Source organism: Podarcis erhardii (assembly GCF_964252035.2).
Source record: "Podarcis erhardii genome assembly, chromosome: 9".
Taxonomy (NCBI): Eukaryota; Metazoa; Chordata; class Lepidosauria; order Squamata; family Lacertidae; genus Podarcis; species Podarcis erhardii.
Genome location: NC_138512.1, coordinates 3,245,554 through 3,268,413, shown reverse-complemented (window position 1 = coordinate 3,268,413; position 22,860 = coordinate 3,245,554). Strand labels below are relative to the sequence as shown.

Genomic DNA, 22,860 nt, shown 5'->3' with positions numbered 1-22,860 from the left:
TTTTGTTCAGTGTGCAATAACAAAAACCCAACTTTGGCTTTAAGTCATATGGCTCAGTTTATGTGGTTTAAACACCCCCCCCCCCAAAAAAAACTAACCACCTCTGAAATATCTCTGAGGCATCAATTTAGTTCTTCATGGAGCCTATAATCTAGATTATCACAAAGTACATTCTTCTGTTATTCAGTCTAATCTCTGAAGGATTCTGCCTCAGTTGTTAAAAAGGTCAAAACAGCATTATAATTAAACGATTACACAATATGTGAAAGCTAGGTTCTGTGAAAAGCATGTTTCACTCCATGTATCACATTTCTTTAACCATATGATTTCCTTTCACTGAACATCATATAATATGTCATGGGTCGGCAAACTAAGGTCCGTGGGCCGGATCAGGCCCAATTGCCTTCTAGATCCGGCCTGTGGGCGGTCCAGAAATCGCTGTGTGAATCGCCAGTACATGGATCTCCAGCGCACATGTTCTCTCCTCTCCCTCTCCCAGCAGCACTTTTCTCCTCAGGGACAGAACAATCTTGTTCCACGCTGGGCGCTGTCGATGACAGGAGTCAGCTTGCCCACCTGCCCGCCTCAGCAGTGTGACGCCGGCTGCTGGCTGCATTTTCCTCCTGCTCCTCCTCCCTCTCCCTCAGTCCGGCCTTCCTTCCTTCTCCGTGCCCCTTTTCCGCGCCACTTCCTCTCGCGCTTTCTTCGTGCCTACCTGCCTTCTTCCCTCCTTCATTCCTCCCATGGTGTTTAGGCAGGTTGTTGCGGTGGCTGCGGCCGCCGCTTTCAGGTTGGCAGGCGGCTCTGTCTTCTTCTCCGCGGTGCCTCTCAGGAAGCAGCAGCAGCAGGTGGTGGGTAAACTCTCCGGCGATGCCCCTGTTCCCCTGCCTCCGTCCGCGGCTCCTCCGCTGGGACTGCTGCTTCTGTCTTCGCCAGCCAACACAGCCTCCTACCCTGCCATGGCGCCTGGCTAGCTGGAAAAGCCCAACTGTCCAGCCCCCCACAAAATCTGAGGGACAGTGGACCGGCCCCCTGCTGAAAAAGTTAGCTGACCCCTGTAATATGTTTTATTATATTTAATCATATTTAAAACCTCAAGGAGAAAAAAACCAAAATTTTCAAAACTGAGAAAGAACCAATGTTTAGCAATGTGGTATAGCCACATTTAGAATACTGTGTAAAGTTGTGGTCACTACCATAAAAGGGATATCTGAGAGCTAGAAAAGAAAACTACACTAAATTATGAGGGGCAGGCATACGAACTTGAATACTGGGGGGCAGGTAAACCACACCCCGCATAATCAATCACAAGATGCAGCACACACACACCATTTGAATGGCGGTGTTTATCAACGTTGGGGGACCTTTTTCAAGAGGAAATGTTTGAGCATTGGGGGCTCAGTTTAGAATGAGGCAACCTGGATAGGTGGAAGCAGAGACACGGCAGACGGTTAATTTCTGGATAGTACAGAGGAAGGGGACTGATAAGTTTTTCCCCTCTCTTCTAATACTAAAACTCAGGATCATTTGATGAAATTGATTGGCAGTAGATGCAGATGTTCTTCTTCAGATTATAGCACATAGATAAACAAGTAGAATTTGCTAGCACAAGATGTAGAGATCACAACTAGCTTAGATAGCTATAAAAGGCAATTACAGTGTTACCTTGGTTTATGAACTTAATCCGTTCTGGAAGTCCGTTCTTAAACCAAAGCGTTCTTAAACCAAAGCGTGCTTTCCCATAGCAGCGGGGGACTAAATTTACAAATAGAACACACTCAACAGGAAGCGAAACGTTCTTATTCCAAAGCAAAGTTCACAAACCAAAACGCCTACTTCACAGTTTGCAGCGTTCTTAATCCAAGCTGTTCATAAACTAAGCTGTTCTTAAACTGAGGTACCACTGTATACAAATTCATAGCAGATAAGCCTATTGCAGAGCTATTGCCTATTGCTGAGCTATGTGTCTCTGAATACCAGCTGCTGGGGGTGGCGGGTTGTGGAGGCAAAAGCAAAGAGGGCAATTGCCTTCAGACTCTGCTGATGGGATTCCCAGAAATATCTAGCTGGCCACTCTGGGAATATTGGACTAGATAAAGCTTTAGTCTGATCCAATAGGGCACTTGTTCTATTATTCATTTGTTGTAAGCCACTGTGAGGTTTTATAACAATCAAACAGTATATAAATTCTTGTAAATAAATAACATTATGAGACACTGAACAGCTACAGCTACAGCTACATTAACAATGTGGAGATGTCAGTTCATACAAAAAGTGCCTCTTTAAGATTTGAGCCTGACGCTTCCTGAGCCAGGTGCTGGAGGCAGCTGTTTCACCCCAGCACCTCATGGGGCTGATGCTCCTTCCTTTTCATCATCGTGATGTAGCACTATATCACAATGTTGAAAACCTGATATTGCCCAGCATTAATGTTCAGCGAGGGTTGGGGGAGCAGGGCAGCAAGGGGAGAGTGAAGGGTAAGTGGACAGGGAGCAAAGAGTTGAATAACACTAGCTCAGACTGGTAGCTGTCAAGAGGCTCACTGCACCTCTTCTCTGAAAACTTCAAATGGACTTATTAGGCAGCTCAGTGTCGCAGTTTCAAGAGCTTGTGGGAGTTATACCAGCAGAGTATACTATTGAACCAGTCTCCCAACTATTCTGTACAGTAAACTGTACTTGAGCGCTCATTTTATCTTTAATAAGTATCATCAGTACTGTAAGACTTTAACAGGTTACCGTAAATGTGCTGCAACTTCAGGAAAATAGATAGGAATTTCTCCTAGACAGGTTAACTTGCAAATCCTCGTTGAAATCAGCATGAACGGTGTTTAGGTCAGGCAACAAATGGACTTGCATCCAACTTCTTCATTTTAAGTGTTTCAAATGTGCCTGTCTACAAGATGGGTACTGGAAAAGAATTACAGAACCAATTTAAACCACTGTTTAAATAATGGCTTTCTAGTGCTGCTCATGAGTTCCTCACTAATACTCAGTCCTTCAACTTGCTTTAAACACGGGGATGGAGAACCTTTTCCAGCCTTTGCAGGGCAACATTCTAGTCTGTGCAATCTTCTGAGAGCCACATGACAGTGGCTGACTCGGTTAGGCATTATGTGAGTTCAAAGACACATTCCAGCCAGGCAAAAACCTTGGAGGTGCATAATGGGGCCAGTGAGGAGTATCACCCAGGGAGAGCCCCAAGGGCCAGATACGGAAGCTAGCAGGGCCACATCTGGCCCCTGGGCTGGAAGTTCTCTTACTTCTGCTTTAACAGACTGGCCAACAAGCAACCTCATGAGCTAAGCAGTCTTTTTGCAGCTCCTCTCTAAATCCAGATGTAGCTCCTCTTTAATAACGTGTCCTGAAGTTTACACTTAACCTTCTTCATACTGAATAGTCATATCATCTACACTGGTACCTCGGGTTAAGAACTTAATTCATTCTGGAGGGCCGTTCTTAACCTGAAACTGTTCTTAACCTGAGGTACGACTTTAGCTAATGGGGCCTCCCACTGCCGCTGCGCCGCCGCCACACAATTTCTGTTCTCATCCTGAAGCAAAGTTCTTAACCCAAGGTACTATTTCTGGGTTAGCGGAGTCTGTAACCTGACGCGTCTGTAACTCAAAGTAATTATGAGGGGCCTGGTTTGTTGTTGTTTTTTAAAAAAAGTGATAGCAGCTTTGCAAGTCAACTACTTTTAGCAACAACAGCAATACATTATAATACCAAATTTAAACGAATTTCACTCAAATGTCACATTTACACTAGCAAAACTCTTACATAACTTAAGATTTTATAAACCCTGTTTTATGTAACCCCTTCATGGATTTCTTGATTAAGTAGTAATTTTAACCTTTGTATGTTTAAAAGCAGGGTTGTAATTTTTTCTTGATTTTACTGTTCTATCTTTTGCAAACCGCTTTGGGTTTTGTTTGGGTTTTTTACAATCAAGCGGTGTATAAATTTCATGAAATAAATAAATAAATAAAAACCTTGCTAAAGATAAACCTAATTTTGATTTAACCAATAGGCCTTCAGATAGAATCTTATCAAAAGATGAAACATATTATTTTGTTAAATAATACCATACCACCAGATAGTAAAAACTCTGTTTCCAGCTGGCCCTACTGCAGTTGCCATGTCTGGAGGAATCCCATAGGGCTTATCAGACCCTTATGTTCCCCTGCCCGCTTCTTCCTTGGCACAAGTGCAGACAGCTTGCCAGGCCATCACAGGAAATGCACCTCTCAATCAAGGAATGTGAACTGGGAGGGCTGGAGAAGCACACACCTGTTTCGCATTCTCTACGATACCGCCTAGGATACGGAGTGCCCATGCACACATGCTCCAAGGGAAAATGGAAACAAAGCTCTACTGTGGTCTACAAGATACCTCTGCACAAGATTGTAGCACAAAAAGCAGAACATGTTTTGTCACATGGTTAATAATAATAATAATAATAATAATAATTTATTATTTATACCCCGCCCATTTGGCTGGGCTTCCCCAGCCACTCTGGGCAGCTTCCAACAAAGTATTAAAATTCAGTAATCCATCAAACATTAAAAGCTTCCCTAAACAGGGCTGCCTTCAGATGTCTTCTAAAAGTCTGGTAGTTGTTTTTCTTTGACATCTGGTGGGAGGGCGTTCCACAGGGCGGGTGGTTAAATATATTATAGTTTTGATTTATTTATGTGCTTATATAATATTTAAAAATTCAAATAACTAATCATTCAGCAATTTGAAGATTTACTATTTTCATTGCTCTCAAAGATATCATGAACATAATTATTTTTTAAAAGGGTGAAATGTGTCCCTATTATTAACTTCTTAAACATAATCAATTATGATTTCCTGTGATACACTTTAATATAGGTTAAGTCAATAGCTATGCCAGAACAATAGCAAAATTGTTCTGTTAGCATTTCAGTGACTCATATCCCCAGAGTTTAAGATCATAGTTCAAAGTAAAAGTGTCCCTATTAAACACAAAACAAGTTTAACAATTCAGGTTTTAAACACAAGTTGCTTGAGATCGACTTGCAGGTCTTCATCCCAGGATCCCAGTATATCCAAGTACGTATGCTGGCAGGTCCACATTTACTTTTCTAGAATATGGTAGTGTACAGTGAAAAATAGAAATTTATACATTTAAGCCAAGCTGTATCTTTATACCTAACAAGTATCTCACATTCATTGTAAAACTAATTAATTTTATAACTCTGCAGAGTCTAGAAATCTAAAATTTAAGAAAAATGAAATAAGCACAAAAACACTCAGTAGTCATAAAAAGACAATTAAAGCTCTTTATAATACAAAAGCTATTACTACTTATGACAAAAGCTATTACTACTTATGACTACTTATGGGGGTGGTATGCAATCTTAGACATACTCGGAGTGGAACCATCAAAATCAATGGACAGGTAACTTAAGTCCATTGATTTTAATAGGCTTACTCAAGAGTGTGAGTTGGATATCACCCAATGTTCCACCCCGCCTTGCAAAAAACATCTTTTTCCATCAAGGTCAACTGTATTTTATACAAGGTTTACTGGCAAACATTCTCGCAGTTTTATTAGTAAACATCTAGCAACCCATTTATTGAACACACCCCCTTTCCCCATTTAGAAGACCAAGGTAATACAGAACATTTAAAATAGGGATGAGGAACCTGTGTCCTTCCGGGTGTTGCTGGACTAGCCACTGGTCCTGATGGCTGGGGATGGTGAAAGCTGGAGTCCAACAACATCTGCAGGGTCACATGTTTCCCATACCTTAACTGAAACACAGAAACACATCATTACAACAATCACTATATAAAAGAAAGACAAATTTTTAATTAAAAAAATAAAAGTTTTGATAATTAAGTTATTCAAATATATCACCCAGTACGGCTGTCTCATAACTGCAGAGCCATTGCCACGAACGGGCTGTAGCTCAGTGGCAGAACACATAACTTGCATACAAAAGGTTCTAAATTAAATCCTTGGATCTCTAGGCAGGGCTGGAATAATTTCTTAAATGCTCGGGTTCATTTTTATGTCATCCCATCTCACAGTCTAGTCTTGCAGGCAATCAAATCTTCTCACATTCAGCTACAACTTCAGAGTCCTTGTTAGGAATGAAAATACTTCAGAAAGCAAACACAGTGGTGCCTCGCAAGACGAAATTAATTCGTTCCGCAAGTTTTTTCTTCTTGCGAGTTTTTCGTCTTGCGAAGCACGGTTTCCCATAGGAATGCATTGAAAATCAATTAATGCGTTCCTATGAAGACCACTTGCCAGGCTGGCGGTGCGGAGAAGGGCTTTTCTCCCCACCACAAGCCTTCAGGAAAGGTCCGGGAACAGAGGGGAAGGCGCGCAGCGCTTCTCTTCTGTTCCCGGGGCTTGCGGTGGGAGGAGGGTTTTTCCTCCCCACGCCAACATTCAGAACAGCATTCTGAAAGTTGGCGGTGGGAAGGAAAACCCTCCTCCCACCGCAAGTCTTCAGGACAGCCATCCGAAGGCTGGCGGCGGGAGGAGGTCTCTCCGCCCCACCTCCAGCCTTCGGAGCAGCCATCCCAAGGCTGGCGGCGGGAGGAGGTCTCTCCGCCCCACCTCCAGCCTTCGGAGCAGCCATCCCAAGGCTGGCGGCGGGAGGAGGTCTCTCCGCCCCACCTCCAGCCTTCGGAGCAGCCATCCCAAGGCTGGCGGCGGGAGGAGGTCTCTCCGCCCCACCTCCAGCCTTCGGAGCAGCCATCCCAAGGCTGGCGGCGGGAGGAGGTCTCTCCGCCCCGCCGCCAGCCTTCGGAGCAGCCATCCGAAAGCTGGCGGCGGGAGGAGGTCTCTCTGCCCCACCGCCAGCCTTCGGAGCAGCCATCCCAAGGCTGGCAGTGGGAGGAGGTCTCTCCGCCCCACCGCCAGCCTTCGGAGCAGCCATCCCAAGGCTGGCGGCGGGAGGAGGTCTCTCCGCCCCACCGCCAGCCTTCGGAGCAGCCTTCCCAAGGCTGGCGGTGGGGCGGAGAGACCTCCTCCCGCCGCCAGCCTTCGGAGCAGCCTTCCCAAGGCTGGCGGCGGGAGGGGGTTTCTCTGCCCCACCGCCAGCCTTCGGAGCAGCCATCCCAAGGCTGGCGGCGGGAGGGGGTTTCTCCGCCCCACCGCCAGCCTTCGGAGGAGGTCCGAGGACAGTGGGGAAGACGCGCTGCGCTTCCCCGCTGTCCCGGAGATTTCCCTATGGGCTTTCGTCTTGCGAAGGAAGCCCATAGGGAAATTCGTTTTGCGAAGCGCCTCCAAAACGGAAAACCCTTTCGTCTAGCGGGTTTTCCGTCTTGCGAGGCGTTCGTCTTGCGGGGCACCACTGTACAGTGGAACCTCAGTTTTCAAACGTAATCTATTCTGGAAGTCCATTCAACTTCCAAAATGTTCGAAAACCAAGAATCAAAGGGCTGTTGGCAAAGTGAGTGGAGAAAAATGAGAAATGCGCCTTGGAAGTCATTCAACTTCCGAGGTGCATTCGAAAACCGAAGCATTCACTTCTGGGTTTTTGGCGTTCGGCTTCCGAAACGTTCGGCGGCCAAGATGTTCAAAAACCAAGTTTCCACTGTGCATCACATAACTCAAAAGAGGCATGCTTAGATATGTATATCATTACAATGCCTTACCATAAAAGATTTAGCCCAGGAGCGACACAAGCATCACAATACCCATGAACTGGACAAAGAGCACCACAGGTGTGAGGAAAGACCATATGGGCCATAAAGAAATGTTAAAACTGGGAAAAGAAAGAGAGAGAAAACATGTAGCATATGTTGCAAACAGGAGAGCATATTACAGTACAGGCAATTTGAGAACCAGCCAAATCCCAAAGTGAGACAAGTTTCACAGTATATTTGAACTGAGATACCATGAGAACATCCCTTTACACGTAGTCTCCAGAAGAAGAGGTATACAATGTGCAGAAGATATCCACATATATTTGAAACTTATGTCTCAGTGTCCAGAGCCTTCAAGGCAAAGTTTTGTTATGGCACGTAGGACCCTGGCACCCCCAGGAATGGACTGGCCACCTCCCCCATGGCTTGGGCAGGGAGAGCCCATCTACCTGCTTCCATGCGCAGAAGTGGACCATTGTTTCCTACATAATTGAAGCAATTCTCAGCCAGCCACACAAGACAGACAGGCAGCCATTGCATGTTTTCAGAAGAACAAATATGTGTGTGGTCTGCTATTACTCCTATCTGGGGTCCATATGTAACACCTTTCCCTCATCACTTAACACACAGACTTTTTAGAAGCAATGCAAGCCTGGAAAACTAGTATCTCTTACCCACCAACTTACCAAACTGCTGCCGCAATAAAACTAGCTGTTGTTATAGGTATCAGCGCAGGGTAGGTGGCATCATAGTCCTCAATTCCATGATACCACTCAAGATATATTATGCAATAAAAGGCCACAGACAAACTGATAATCAATAAGCAAATGCCGAGTATAAACCACCAGCTGCAAGAGAAAGAGAAAATGTGCTTTAATAATGTTAAAAACAAAAATACATTGAATTTAACATTGCCTCAGATCAGATTATGCTCCAAGCCAGGCCTCTCTTAAGATGCAGGAAGCAACATACCTTATCTGCCTTCTGCTACTGCATCCAAATTTTGCAGTACTCCAACTTCTAACTGGCTCCCTATTGAGAAGAGGTCCTCACTTTCTGTGTGTGGAATTCTTAGACACGGGGCTTCTTTAATCAACAAAGTTGGCAGGTAGCACTGATTGTTCAGTCATTGTACAACAGGAGAGAAAGCAGAACAGGAGATGGGAAGGAAGGCTAGCTAGGGAATGGAAATTCTTAATAGGTTATCCGACTACTTTTTGCTAAGACACACGTGTCTGCTCATGCAGAACTAAAAGCAATGCTGGGATTTATCCTGACAGAATGTAGGGGAGCCCTAAACAAAAAATGTCAAATTTCAATCACAAACCCTTTGAAGTAAGCAAAGGGCGCCAGATGCGGAGAAGCTCTCCTAAAATATAAGTCTACTCATATTAGCTGTTAGGACACATTTCTACATAAAACAGTGCTGGTTTCAGCTGGGTGTCTTACTGTATAAATAGAAAGGTATATGGGATGGGGGTTGAAGCATAGAGGGTATCTGATCTGAGAAAGCTGCACCAAAATTACTCCATATTTCTTTTATCAGATCAGAATAGGAAAAGACAATGAGGAACTGCCATTTTCACCCACTGCTGTTCTTAGCAACTAAGATGGATCCCTCCTCCCCCTCACACAGATGTTTCAAGTGTTTTAAATTATATTTCTTACTGTTACGTTATACTGATTAATCTACAATAAAGTTTAGGGAGAATCCAACTGACTTTGTACTGTAAATACCTTTGTGTAACTTCTACTTGTAAACCCTCCACCAAAAAAACCCACCACCTCTTCTCCTTACCTTTCTTGCTGAATAATCTCTTTAACAATTTTAAAAAATTCAATGTAGTATGTAGTAGCTATTGATGCCAATATCCAGAATGCAGAGTGAATGTTAAGTCTGGGAAGCGGCTTCTCCTTCTTTTCTACGCTGGTAGTTTCAACTGTAAATAAAACCGCCATTATTTTGCATACATCATTAAACGAGACACCATCTTACAGAAGTAAAACATGCACACCAGGTTTCTAAATCATTCTTTGTTGCAGTGCAAATGCCTATCACCTCATCCCAGTTGGCCTTGAAATCTACATGACTTCTCAATGCTCTGCTCATCTTAATCATAGGCATTTGGCAGCAGGGTGGTCTATTTATTCTGGTGCAGGCAAAGCAGGCTGTGCACTCAGTGCACATGGCTTGGGGACAAAAGTGGTAGTGGGTACCTCTAAGTCATGTGGCAAAGGGACCTACCTGTGGAAAGGAAGGCGCAAAAAGGTGGGGGTTGAGTAACTCCTTCCTCCTTTCCCACACCCTTGCAGCCATTAGTTTATCACAAGTTCCCACTTGTCATAACCTATTGTTGACAATATACTTTGCTGGCTGCCTGAAATACAGCAGAAACTATTATATGACAAGAGGTTAAGCCAATATAATATTACATATTTTCAGTGTAAAAATAAATAAATCCATAAGTACATGGATGGCTTTGAACGTTCAGTAACCTCTAAGGTCTAAGGGGTTAAGAGTAGTTTGGGGTCCTCCTGGATCCAACAGGAGGCTGAGGAGGCTTTTGTGGCTAGGAATACTATCCTAGCTTTAACTGGTCCAAAATGCAGCGGCCGGATTGCTGGCTAGGGGTTCCATTTAGAACTCATATAACACCTCTTTTAAAACAGCTGCATTAGTTGCCTATAAGTTTCCAGGCTCAATTCAAGGGATTTAGTTTTAAATCCCTAAGTGACTTTGGCCACAGATACCTGAAAAAATCTGACCAAACTGCGGGATCTGACCAAACTGCGGGAGGCAGTGGAAGACAGAAGTGCCTGACGTGCTCTGGTCCATGGGGTCATGAAGAGTCGGACACGACTAAACGACTAAACAACAACAACAACCTGAAAAAAACACCTCCTTCCCTACAAGACCCCCTTAGGCATTAAGAGAAGCAGAGTGGGCCCTCCTGATAGTTCCACTGCCCTCAGAAGTATGGGGTAGTGGCCTGGGAGAGGACATTCTCTGGGCAGCCCCTAAATTGTGGAATTCCCTCCCCACAGCTGGCATCTTCATTACACAGTATGCTGAAGGCACAGACCTGTCCTCTGGCCTTGGACAGTTGACATGACTAACCCAAGACATTTTGGCAACTGAGGAAGACCCCCAAATGCCTTCCCACTCCCTGTCAGGGAAGAAGGGAGGAGTGAATATCTACACTATGGGTGGGCCAGCCCTGATGCTTGAGATATGTATTTTAAGACCCACCCTATTCTTTTGACTTAACCTGTTGCCGTATTTTTTAATGGCTGACCCGCCCTATGCTATGATGAAGGGTGAGTAATATGTAAGAAAAAGGACAAAAACCATTCACTTCCAGAGCTGGGCCCAGGCATGTGACCTCCTTTACTGGATCAGGGAACCCCTTCAGGAGGGGCTGCCTCCCGGCAGTCTTCAACACTTCTACTCAGCAGGACTCCTTGCCATGGTGAGTCATCCATTGCCCTTTAGCAATAATAGCTAGCCAAACCTCACCTTTCATCCTCTGCTTGGAGCTGGGAGATAAAAGCAAAGGTATCCCTCGTGAACACACTGAGCTAGGAAGCTACGGAGGGTGATCCTCACCCAGGGAACAGAAGATAAAACTGAAGCTCTTGGCATAGCGAGCAGCAGAAGTGACCTGAGAAGCGTCTCCACTGCCCAGCGCAGAATCAAGTCCTCTGAAAGGGAAGCTGGAACAGGGGGGTAGGTGGCAAGGGCATTTCAAGCAGGAGCGCCAGCCACAGCTCAACGCTGGGTTTGCCAAACAATCCTAGCTTCCCTCTTTGGCTCTGATGGCGATGGCCGGTGCTGGGTGGCAGAGTGCTGGTCCTCCCAGACGTACCCTCGGTGCACCAGTGGACCAACACCTTGGCTGCCTCTGAGTGGTGGGTGGCAGCAGCGCTGCAAGGGCGGCCGCCACTGACCACCACACAAACAAGCCCCTTAGCCTTCCTCGCCCCCCTGTAGCCAGAAATGACGGCAGGGTATGCCTAGTGAGGCTAAAACCCCTCTTCCAAGACCAGCTTGGAAGGTCCTCAAAGCTGCGCTGGGATTCCAAGGGCCTTGATGCATTTCATGCGCAGGTCCTGTTTCATGGCCTTAGAGGTAAATGGAGCCCTGATCATTAGGTCCAGTCGTGGCTGACTCTGGGGTTGTGGCGCTCATCTCGCTTTATTGGCTGAGGGATCCGGCGTACAGCTTCTGGGTCATGTGGCCAGCATGACTAAGCCGCTTCTGGCGAACCAGAGCAGCGCACGGAAACACCGTTTACCTTCCCACCAGAGCGGTACCTATTTATCTACTTGCACTTTGATGTGCTTTCGAACTGCTAGGTTGGCAGGAGCAGGGACTGAGCAACGGGAGCTCACCCCATTGCGGTGATTTGAACTGCCGACCTTCCGATTGGCAAGTCCTAGGCTCAGTGGTTTAACCCACAGCGCCACCCGCGTCCCTTTCCATGGCCTGAAATGCACACTTAAATACATCTACTTGACCTCCCCCAAAGCCCTCTCTGGCTTGAGTCTATGGCTTGCCTGAAATACTGCCTGCCCTGCCAGGGCTGTTGAGATCTTTTGGGGAGGCCCATCTCTCAGTCCTGCCCCCCTCGGTGGGGAAAAGGGAGAGGGTCTCCTCAGGGGGGGGGGAGGCTCCCACCCAGGCAACTTTGCCTGGAGAAGCTGGATGGCTCCCTCCTTGGCCGCCTTCTTATCCCAACAAATTTGGGGAACTGGCTGCTTTTATCAAGAGTCGCTTGTGCCCTGTCATTTTTATTCTTGCAGATATTTGTATGGTTTTAACAGCACACCCACATATGTAGTTTTGATTCTATCGGTGTGTAACTGTTTTTTGGTTTCAGTTACAGATAGGTAGCCGTGTTGGTCTGCCATAGTCAAAACAAAATAAAAAAATTCCTTCCAGTAGCACCTTAAAGACCAACTAAGTCAGTTCTTGGTATGAGCTTTCGTGTGCATGCACACTTCTTCAGATACACAAGAAGATGATACATGTATCTGAAGAAGTGTGCATGCACACGAAAGCTCATACCAAGAACTGACTTAGTTGGTCTTTAAGGTGCTACTGGAAGGAATTTTTTTATTTTGTTTTTTGGTTTGTTTTGCAATGATAGCTACTTCCCCACCCCGAGGTTTTTAGCTGTTCCTGGTTTTATCCTGGGTTCCTGTCAGGGAAAATGGCGAGCTATGAATTATAAATGCACAGTAATAATTTCAGGTGCTCAGCTCGCGCACAGGCGCATTTACCCCGGAGCAAGCGCCGCGGCTCAAAGCGAGATTTACTTCCGAGTAGGCACGCGTGGGGGGCGGCGGGGGAGAGCGAGCCCCGCGCCCATTATTCATCCCGCGCTTTAGTATTTTGCTCCACTTCCCGGCTTATCAAGGCCGGCTCCTCCCGGGCGGCCGGCCTGCCTGCCTGCCTGCCTGCCTGCCTGCCTGCCTTCCTTCCTTCCTTCCTTCCTTCCTTCCCTCCTAAGCGGGGAGACCTACCGGCCTCGCCCGGGCCCGGCTGCTGCTGCTGCTCCTGCCCCCCGAGGTGCCGCCTCAGCCTCAGCCGCGGATCGCGCTTCTCCTCCTCCTCCTCCTGCTGCTGCTGCTGCAGCTCCTCCATCTTGGGGGCCGCGGAAGTGAGCCGAGCCGAGCAGGAAGGGAGGCTGGATGGCGGCGGCGGCTGCTTTGCCCGGGATCCGCCCGCTCCCCCGCCTTCCCTCCGGCCGGGCGAGCGAGCGAGCGAGCGAGATTCCCGGGGGGAGCCGGGGCCCCGCAGCCGCGGGAAACCGGGTCCTTCGCGCCCTCGGTGGGGTCAGAAAACACTCGGTCCCTCAGGAAACGAAGAAAGATCCCCGCCCGTATTCCCCTCAGAGCGGTTCGCGCGAAGGCGGGAAAGTGAAAAATCCACCTCGCCGCTTCGGAACGTGCAAAAGTTAAAAGGCTGAAACGGATCGAGGCTTTCTAAGAATCTAATCTTTCTAAGCTAAAGCTGCTGCTCTGTGGTATTTCCATCCTGCAGTTCGAGGCAGCGTTTTTTTATATATAATTTTTATAATATTTTCTGATTTACAGTTTAAAATACTCATTTTACATTCTTAAGATATCAATGACCTCCCTTCTTCTCTTTCCATTGTTCATCATAAATCCCTGCATATTTTACAAAAACTATACCATCCGGTATTCCATTATTGCATCCATCAAAAACACAACTATTTCCCATATATTCAGTAGATGTTTTCCAATCTTCTTTAAACGTACATTCTTCTTGTTCTCTTATTCTATATGTTAAGTCTGCATGTTGTGCATATTCTGTCAACTTAAGTTGCCATTCTTCTTTGGTTGTGACCTCGCTCATTTTCCTTTTTTGGGCTAACAAAACGTGTAACAGTTATGTTACTACCACAGTAGTAACATAAATAAATAACCTGTTTTGACACCCTGGGAATTTCAGTCTGAATTATCCCCAACAGGAAGGACTCTGGTTTTGGGGAGGAAGGTACTTTTAAACATTTTTTTCAATTCATTATGGATTATTTCCCAATACTCTTTTACCCTTTTTACAAGTCCACCACATACGAAAAAATGTTCCCGTCAGCTCTTTGCAGAGACAGCATTTTATCATCGCGCCAACCCTGCAAGGTTGCGGGGAGAGCGACAGGTCTGAGATCGCAGGGAGCTCAGTGGGTGAGCCGGGATTCGCACTTGGGTCTCTCTGGGCCCAGCCTGACACTGACCACTTATGCTACACTTTGCAAAGCACTTTAAAAAAAACAAAACAAAAAAACCTATATTTCCACCAGGAAGTAACAGATTTATTAGGGCCTCGGTTTGCGTGGACTGGGCCCCGGGGTGCCCTTGGACCTCTGCTGCAGTCACTTGAATTTTGATTTCTTAGTGCTGGGGAAAGAGAGTTTGTTATCGCCAACTTTTGAAGCTTTTGGCTATTGGTCAGTTTTGCCTCAGTGAGTCTTGTATGCCTTAGGTCCAAGTCTAGTACCACTCCTGAGTGATTGACATGCACAAATTGGATACTGGCAGTTGCTTTGTATACATGTGTGGATACTGGTCTGTAATGGGCGATAAAGATCGGGGCGGGGGGGCACTGCTTCCTGTCATCTCAGAACATATTCAATAAACAGACCAAGTGACTGAAAATGATGTTTTAGATTTAACCCCTCTAAGTTGCCTGTTCTGCTCTGTCGCTTTTTCTCCAGCCTCTAGCCATCCCTTGAAGGTGAGAAAGTGACATCTCCAACTGCTGGGCCAGTTCCAACCTAGCAGCTGTTACTAGGTGGATAATTAGTTCCCTACAGAATACATTTGGGGCACAAATTCTTAGGGAAATTGAAATCATTGACCGCTCACTGGTCCTAGATCCCAAACTGTGTCTTCTCTCGATCTTTTCAGGAAGAAATGCTGACTTTGCTTTAAAACCTTGGAAAAAAATAATGCCACATTTGCTGCCACCACCAACACTCTTATCTTCTTAAATAACCTTTCTCTTATTTTCAGAGTTCACCTGTCCATAGAATATAGATTTCAGAAACTGCTAGCTGTATTTTATTTTTTTAAATTTTGATGCAACTTTACATGTAGTTCATCTTGTCTTACTAAGAAACAGAAATAACACTTAGCATATAGCATTTCAGTGTTCAAAGTACTTCACACATGCTATGCTGTTCTGCCTGTAGTTACCTTTAATCCTGCCATTGCTTGAAGGGGTTTGGGTCGGTATACTGTATATGGCAGGCTTCCTCAACCTCGGCCCTCCAGATGTTTTTGGCCTACAACTCCCATGATCCTTAGCTAGCAGGACCAGTGGTCGGGGATGATGGGATTTGTAGTCTCAAAACATCTGGAGGGCTGAGGTTGAGGAAGCCTGGTATATAGTATCCCGTTTTATTCTCACAACCGCCCTGCGAAGGAAGGAGGCTGAGAAAGTGACTAGTCAAAGGTTAGTGAGCTTTGTGGCTGAGCAGGGATTTCAAGTCCAACACACTAGTTGCTACACCACTCTTGACTCTCTAATCCTTTAATCTGCAGGTTTTCAACCTTTTTGAGTCCACAGCGGCTTTGATCAGCTACATCCTTTATGTGGCTACTCTGAGCCTCAGGAACCCAGTTATGTCACCCCTTGTCTGTAGAGCCGGCAGTCCCTCACCTGTTTGCAAACACCCTCCATTGTGGAGTGTTCCCTCAGCCTCCTTTCCTCTTCCCTCTCCTTGGGAGTCCTCTGGGCAGCAGCTGCCATCGCCCCGGTCTCTGAGCTACTCTCCCACCCCAAAGAAAGGTGCCTCCTCACGCCGCCCCACAGGAGCCTGGGAAGAGGATGCCCCCAGCCTTAGTGGCCCAACAGAGACTGCCCAGAGGTGAACGTGAAGCCAGCACCTTGCTCACCTTGGAAGGCAGCAGTGGCAGCAGTGAGCGCCACCAGGCCAGCATGGCAGAAAGCCTCCTCTTCAGCACAGGGGAGGGAGGGAAGGAAAGAGGGACAGAGGCCAGAGTTGCCTGCAGCACTCCTGACCATCATTCAGTATGCCAGGGCATACTGGTTGAAAACCACTGCTTTAATCTATAGTCGATGTAATTTTTCTCTTCAAGGCAAGACAATGGGAAAGCATTATAAAAGGCCAGAAATAGCCATTTGTGACTTGGACTACAGACAGACTGTGTTGGGTATAACTGGGGATCACAAAGTTGTTATAAGTCACTGAACTTCCAAAAGAAAGGCAAAGACGACCGGACGTGTCAAGGGAAAGCTACATTTTCATAGGGTTTCCCATCCTTTACAACAAATGTGGAATAAAACTAAAAATGAACAAATCAATATAGAAAACCGCTGAAGATTTGTATTTGGGGGGAAATTATTATTATTATTATTATTATTATTATTATTATTATTATTATTATACGATCTCATTTCTTTTATTGATTTATTTCATCATTTCTATCCTGCTTTTCTAAGAAATAGCCAATGCAAATTGGTAACCAGAACAAATGGTTTAAGATGCATGCTTTGATCTTCCTGTTCAAACATCCCAGCATCAGCATCAGATAGGTAGAAGATCTGAAGAAGTGTGCATGCACACGAAAGCTCATACCTAGAACTAACTCAGTTGGTCTTTAAGGTGCTACTGGAAGGAATTTTTTTATTTTGTTTTCAGCATCAGCATGTTGGACCAACTGAGTTTCCAAACCCTCTCCAAAAGCAGCCCAAGTAATCTAATCTGGTGCTGACCAGGGCATGAATGATTGTGATCAGGAATGATTTATCAAGGTGCTCACGCACCAACCAAAGCTGGCAAAAGATTCTGACCATCCAGGAGCAAGGCTGGATCCTGAAGAATCCCCAAACTGCGAACTTGCTTCTTTAAGGGCCTGTGTAGATACACAAATTCCTAGGTTGCCAGGACCCTGACCTGGCAATGCTTCCAATCTACCTGGATTAAGCTTCAGTTTTCTCTCTTATCCACTCCAAAACTCTTACCAGTTAAGAACTTCTACGGCATCCCTGTGATCAAAACAGAGAAACAAGAAACAGAGGGTTATCCACACTTCCTTTTGTACAGTGTTTATACTATTATAAACTCATATTATTTACTATTCACGGAGCCTCCTCAATTAGAAATAGAAGCTTGTTACTCAATTGAACTTGATCACAGAAGACCCTCTAGAAACAAGATTAGGACATTCTAAACCAACTCTATTTGAACTGACTGGGTAGACAGGTGGTGCCCTTTCCAAATGATAGAAACAACTTGCATGAGGAGGGATGCCTTTCACAAAAAGAATCTGTTTTGAAAGACAAATGCCCCCCCCCCCCCTGATTAAGAGCTCTGTAGTGACGATTATTGCATTGCTCTAGCATCTGTACATTTTGATGCAGAAGAACGTCAAGAGTTCAGTAGGTGCCAAGGAGTCAAATTTTAGATGGGATCGGAAGTGGTGCCAAGTCCAAGGCGGGCAAGCGTGAACTTCTAAGCACAGCAAACACACAAAGAGCCAGAAATGGACAGTTTAATCCAAGGCATGCCGGAAATCAGGTTCTGTAAGAAGGGGAGGGGTCAGAGGATGCACATGGTTTGGCCCTGCAAGTCAGAGGAGTCTCTTAAGATGTTTGGTGTGGTTTACATGGTTGCCTCCTCTCCATTTTCTCTTTACAACAACCCTGTGAGATAGGTTGGGCTGAGAGACATTGATTGCCTCAAGGTCACCCAATGAGCTTCATTGCTGAGTGGGGATTCGAACCCTGATCTCCCAGGTCATAGTCCAGCACACTAACCATTGCACCACACTGGCTCTCAGTTATATTTGGGGTAGACTTCAAAGGAATGGGGCCTTTAGACAGGGAGCTTAGTCTTCCTCGCACCTCAAAAGGTCTCAAAAGAGTTCAGGCTAGTTCCACAAGGCCAACCTTGCCCCACTCCCTGGGGCACTTCTAGAAGGGCTAGCTGATTCAGAACTAAACGTGTAATATCTACCTAGCTCATAGGGAAGAATAGCATTCATCAGATGTGGTAGCTTTGCTGGGACAGCCCCATCCACCTGCCTCCCCTCTCCCTACCCAGAGTATTCACAGTTCAGATCTACTGTGGAAAGTTCACTCACCCATGTCTTTCCTCCAAAATGGTTCTCATGGTCGTGGTGGCTGCTTCTCTGTGGAAGGTGGAGTCCATTTGTTTGCACACCTGGCTGGAGAAAGGTAGCTCAGACTACAGCTGGGGTTTTTTAAAGGAAAAATGCAAGCGGCAAGTGCATCATTCCTGATTACTTGCAGAACAAGTGGAGAGGCAGGCAGGGTATTTATTTATCCCACCTTTTTATCCAAGGAGCTCAAGGAGGTGTACATGGTTCTCCCCCTCCTCCTTTAATCTCCACAGCTGTGAGGGAGGCTAGGCAGAGAGGCAGTGACAGGCCTCCATGGCCACTCAGGGAGCTTCATGGTCTTTCCCAGGTCCTAGCCAGGTGTTTGATATAGCTATTACTGACAAATTAAAGTGCTATTAAGGTAAGACGGGGAATATGCAGGAGAAATTATTTTGAGGAGATATGGAAGGTGTTTGAAGAATTTGTACTGTTAAAACGGAAAGAGATCAAACCATCGCAAGAGGTGTTGAAATTTTGGGAGGTTGGATAGTTACAATAGAATAGTCTCCGGGGTGGGGTCACATTTTTATTTATTTTTATTTATTGTTATTACTTTGTCAAAAAACAATCAAACAACTGACTAACTGTCACAGCACACTGGTATGTTGAGGTCACACAGCTCACACTTTCAAACCAAGGGAAACCGGCAACTCATAATGGCTGCCTCCTGCATGTTTTTGCAGCGTTAGCAGCACCAAAGTGACCTCTCTAAGGTGCAAGCTTAGGTAGTGTTTCTGGAGGTCCTGGGCTGCCCAGACTACAGGACCCCACTCTTGTCCTTGCTGATGTGCTCCAAAGGGAAGCAGAGCATCGCATGTGGCACCAGCTTGGGTGCAGGAGTTGCCAGAAGCAGGCACACAAGATGCCACCCAAACAACTTTGGGTCTCTTCTCAAGATTTGTGCAGGGTTTACTCCTTCGCCTTTTCTTCTTCCAAAGATGTCCCTCAAGGTAATGGGTAGGTGGACAATAAGGTGGACAATATTTGGGAGAAATGTCATCTGAACTGTCAGAAATAAAAGAATGGGTGAATTCTGTCAATGTCATAGGAAAAGGCAACTGCAGACGCACCCCTGGTCTGAATCAGACAGAATGTAGAAGTGAAAGACAGTCATTGCTGCAAGATGAAGGCTGCATGGCAGATACAGACCACCCAAGGAAGTCACCACCAACACTTGCCTCCAAAAGGCATAAGTTCTGCAAAACATAAAACAGAAAGGTTGTTAGAAATTGGCAAATTTCAAAAAATAGTTGATGGACCATGTCCAGCCTTGTCTGAAAGAATCTCATGGGGCCTGCTCCTTCATTTCCCCCTCCCTCAAAAGAAAGGAGGAAAACAAACCCTTGGGGGCACTGGTAGTCTCTTCTCTAGACAAATGTGTGGAGGAGAAGGACAATAGAGTTGGGTATGTTTAGCCTGGAAAAGAGGAGTCTGATATGGAAAAGAGGAGAGATATGATAGCCATCTTCAAATATCTCAAGGGCCGGCACATGGAACCTTGTTTTCCCCTCCTCTGGCATGTAGGACTTGAACCAATGGCTTCAAGTTACAAGAAAGGAGATTCCAACTAAACATCAGGAAGAATTTTCTGACAGTAAGAGCTCTTTGACAGTGGAACGGACTCTCTTGGGAAGTGGTGGACTTCTATTCCTTGGAGGTTTTTAAGAAGAGGCTGGATGGCCATTTGTCATGGATGCTTTAGCTGAGATTCCTGCATTGCAGGGGGTTGGACTTAGACCCTAGTTGTTCCAACTCTACAATTCTATGACTCTACCTCCACTGTCAGATGCAATTTGCCTCTGAATACCACTTGCTGTACATCGCAGGTGGGCAGAGTGCTCCTGCCCAGCTTACAGTCTTCTCACAGGCACCTGGTCAGCCGCTGTGAGGACAGGATCCTGGAGTAAAAGAGCCATTGGCCTGATCCAGCAGCATCATGCTATGTTATTATGTTCTCCCTAGCCTTCCCCTCAGGAAAAACAATGATTGAGCTTACACATTTTCCCCACCTCTTGCAGGAAGGCCAATTGCATAACTCCTTGGCAAATACCAAGGGGTCCAGAAATCAAACCCTGTGTAGGATTGTTGAAAGATCTAGGTGTGCTATCTTTAGTCCGAGCAGGATAAAAGGATGGCAAGGCAGCAGTCTCCAAATGTGTGAAGGGCTGTCATGAAGAAGATGGAACCTTCATGCAGTTCCAGAGGGCAAGACCAGGACCAATGGGTGGAAATTGCAGGGAAGCAGATTAAAGTAAGCATTTGAACAACGTTCCTGCTAGCTGTCTGGAAGTGAACAGGTTTCCTTAGGAGGTAATGGGTGCTTCGTCACTGGAGGTATTTAAGCAGAGGCTGGACAACCATCGGTCTGGGAGTATAGTTGCGCAACAGAACCTGTATTAAGCAGGAGGCTGGACTCAGTCACTTTCCAAATCTGATTCTAAGAATGGCAAGATGTAAAAGACCATGTCTCACCAACCATCTTCTCTGAAGCAACTGGGCCAGAGGATCGGAGCTGCGTATATTTCCTTGTGCTATGCATCTTGGAGATAAGTGATTAGTAATTAATTATGAACTTGGGGACAGCTAGTTAATGGTAGCTCATTAAGACATCAAAAATACATTTTGCCTTATCTGTGGGCATTTTTCTTTTCACTTAAAACATTTGAACTCACAGAGGCAGAAGCTTATCAGTACACCATCTGTTGAAATGCAACCAGATGCTAGAATCCAACCTAAGTTGGACATTAAACAACCTGTTGCGTTCAAGTGAGAATTCTCAAGTGTGTATTAAATTACTTTGCAACCCTGAACTGACCCTTTAAGGAGTAGACAGTAAATAATGGTGCGCTTGAGGCAAGGAATGTGGCAAGGAATAAACATGTGTGCATTTGAACTGGATGAGAGGAGAGGCAAAGCAACTGTAAAGCTAAAGAGCTTGGGAAATTTGTAAAGGGGGCATTGTGCAACATTACGATCTAGTCCACACTATTTGCTTACAAACTCTGACTACAAATAAGATCAGTGCTGTTAAGTTGTGGGCGAATATATCAGACGACACAGCGATCCTTCCAAAGCAGCTCTTTATTTGTAAGCTGGAACAGAACTAAGCTGAGGAGCTCAGTCAGCCTGCTTATATAGAGCTCCAGAACAATGTAACTGCTGCCATTTTCTAAAACTATCCAATCACTGAACGTCACTTTTCGATCCTTCATTTGCATACAAACTATCCAATCACTGAACGTCACTTTTCGATCCTTCATTTGCATAACTATCTACAGTATCCCCCTGCTGGCCCAGGGTGAGAACTTCAGTACATAACAAGTGCAAAGTTTGTAGCAAATCTTCATAGAATTGTAGAATTCTAAAGTTGGAAGGGACCCTGAGTGTTATCGAGTCCAAACCCCAGCAATGCAGTAAATATAAGTTTCTCCATTTAGGCAGAAAGAACCAGCTGCATAAATATAGAATGGGGGACACCTGGCTTGCAAGCAATACAAAAGGATCTGGGGGTCTTGATGGACCACAAGCTTCACATGAGCCAACAGTGTGATGCAGCAGCAAAAACAGCTAATGCTATTTTAGGCTGCATTAACAGAAGTATAGTGTCCAGATCAAGGGAAACCATGGTACCACTCTATTCTGCCTTGGTCAGACCACACCTGGATTATTGTGTCCAGTTCTGGGCACCATAATTTAAGAAGGATGTTGACAAGCTGGAACATGTGCAGAGGAGGGTGACCAAGCTGATCAAGGGTCTAGAAACTACACCTTATGAGGAGCTCTTGAAGGAGCTGGGTATGTTTAGCCTAGAAAAGTGGAGACTGAGAAGATATGATAGACATAGGACTGTCCCATGGAAGACAGAGCAAGCTCCAAAGAGCAATGTTCATTTCCAGGCATTCCTCATTCCTGCCTAAGGACCCAGAATTATTACACTGCAGAAGTTGTTAAAACTCCCAAATTTCACATCTGAGACTAAAAAAAACCCCTTCTTGTTGATAAGAGGAAGGTAAATGAGGAAAGGAAAGTCTTTCATGCTTTTGCAAAAGTTTCCAAATATCCCTCATGGCATTTTTTTTTGCTGAGTAAAAAAGCCTGAGGAATAATTGTGCAATCTGTGAAAAATATTGCTGAACGGAGAAAGGATTGCCCTTCACCACAATAACCACTCACCTACCTTTCAAGAATTGCTCACCTCAGTTGCCTTTAGCATGTCTTTTTTAAAAAAAAGAAGACATGCAAAGCGTTGTTGTTGTTGTTGTTGTTGTTGTTGTTGTTACAATATAGAAATATAAATTTTAAATACTATATGGGAAAATGCAATTTAAAATAGACTGAAACCTTTAAATCTAATCCCAATAATGGGGCCCTTCCAGAGTCCAGACTCTTAGTTCTCAGGGTAAGGTGTAAAGGTGTAAAGACATTGATTCTATTCCTCCAAGGAGCTCAGGAAACAACGCATAGGCTTCTTCCACTTTATCCTCACAAAAGCTTGGTGGAGAAATAGTGACCAGCCCAAGGTCTACCAAGGCTAATGTGGATTTGGGCTAAG

General features: G+C 45.5%; 1 protein-coding gene across 1 annotated transcript; it reads right to left on the bottom strand.

Annotated features, from left to right (window-relative positions):
* Positions 1-4,456: 4,456 nt before the first annotated feature.
* On the bottom strand, positions 4,457-13,281 carry TMEM128 (transmembrane protein 128; the record flags this gene model as incomplete). The annotated part of the gene is made up of 6 exons (XM_081877533.1): positions 4,457-5,305; positions 5,409-5,783; positions 7,644-7,753; positions 8,321-8,482; positions 9,433-9,574; positions 13,161-13,281. 4 exons carry the CDS (start codon positions 13,279-13,281, stop codon positions 7,654-7,656), a joined length of 525 nt encoding a protein of 174 aa, XP_081733659.1. The 3' UTR covers positions 4,457-5,305; positions 5,409-5,783; positions 7,644-7,653.
* Between the last annotated feature and the right edge of the window lie 9,579 nt (positions 13,282-22,860).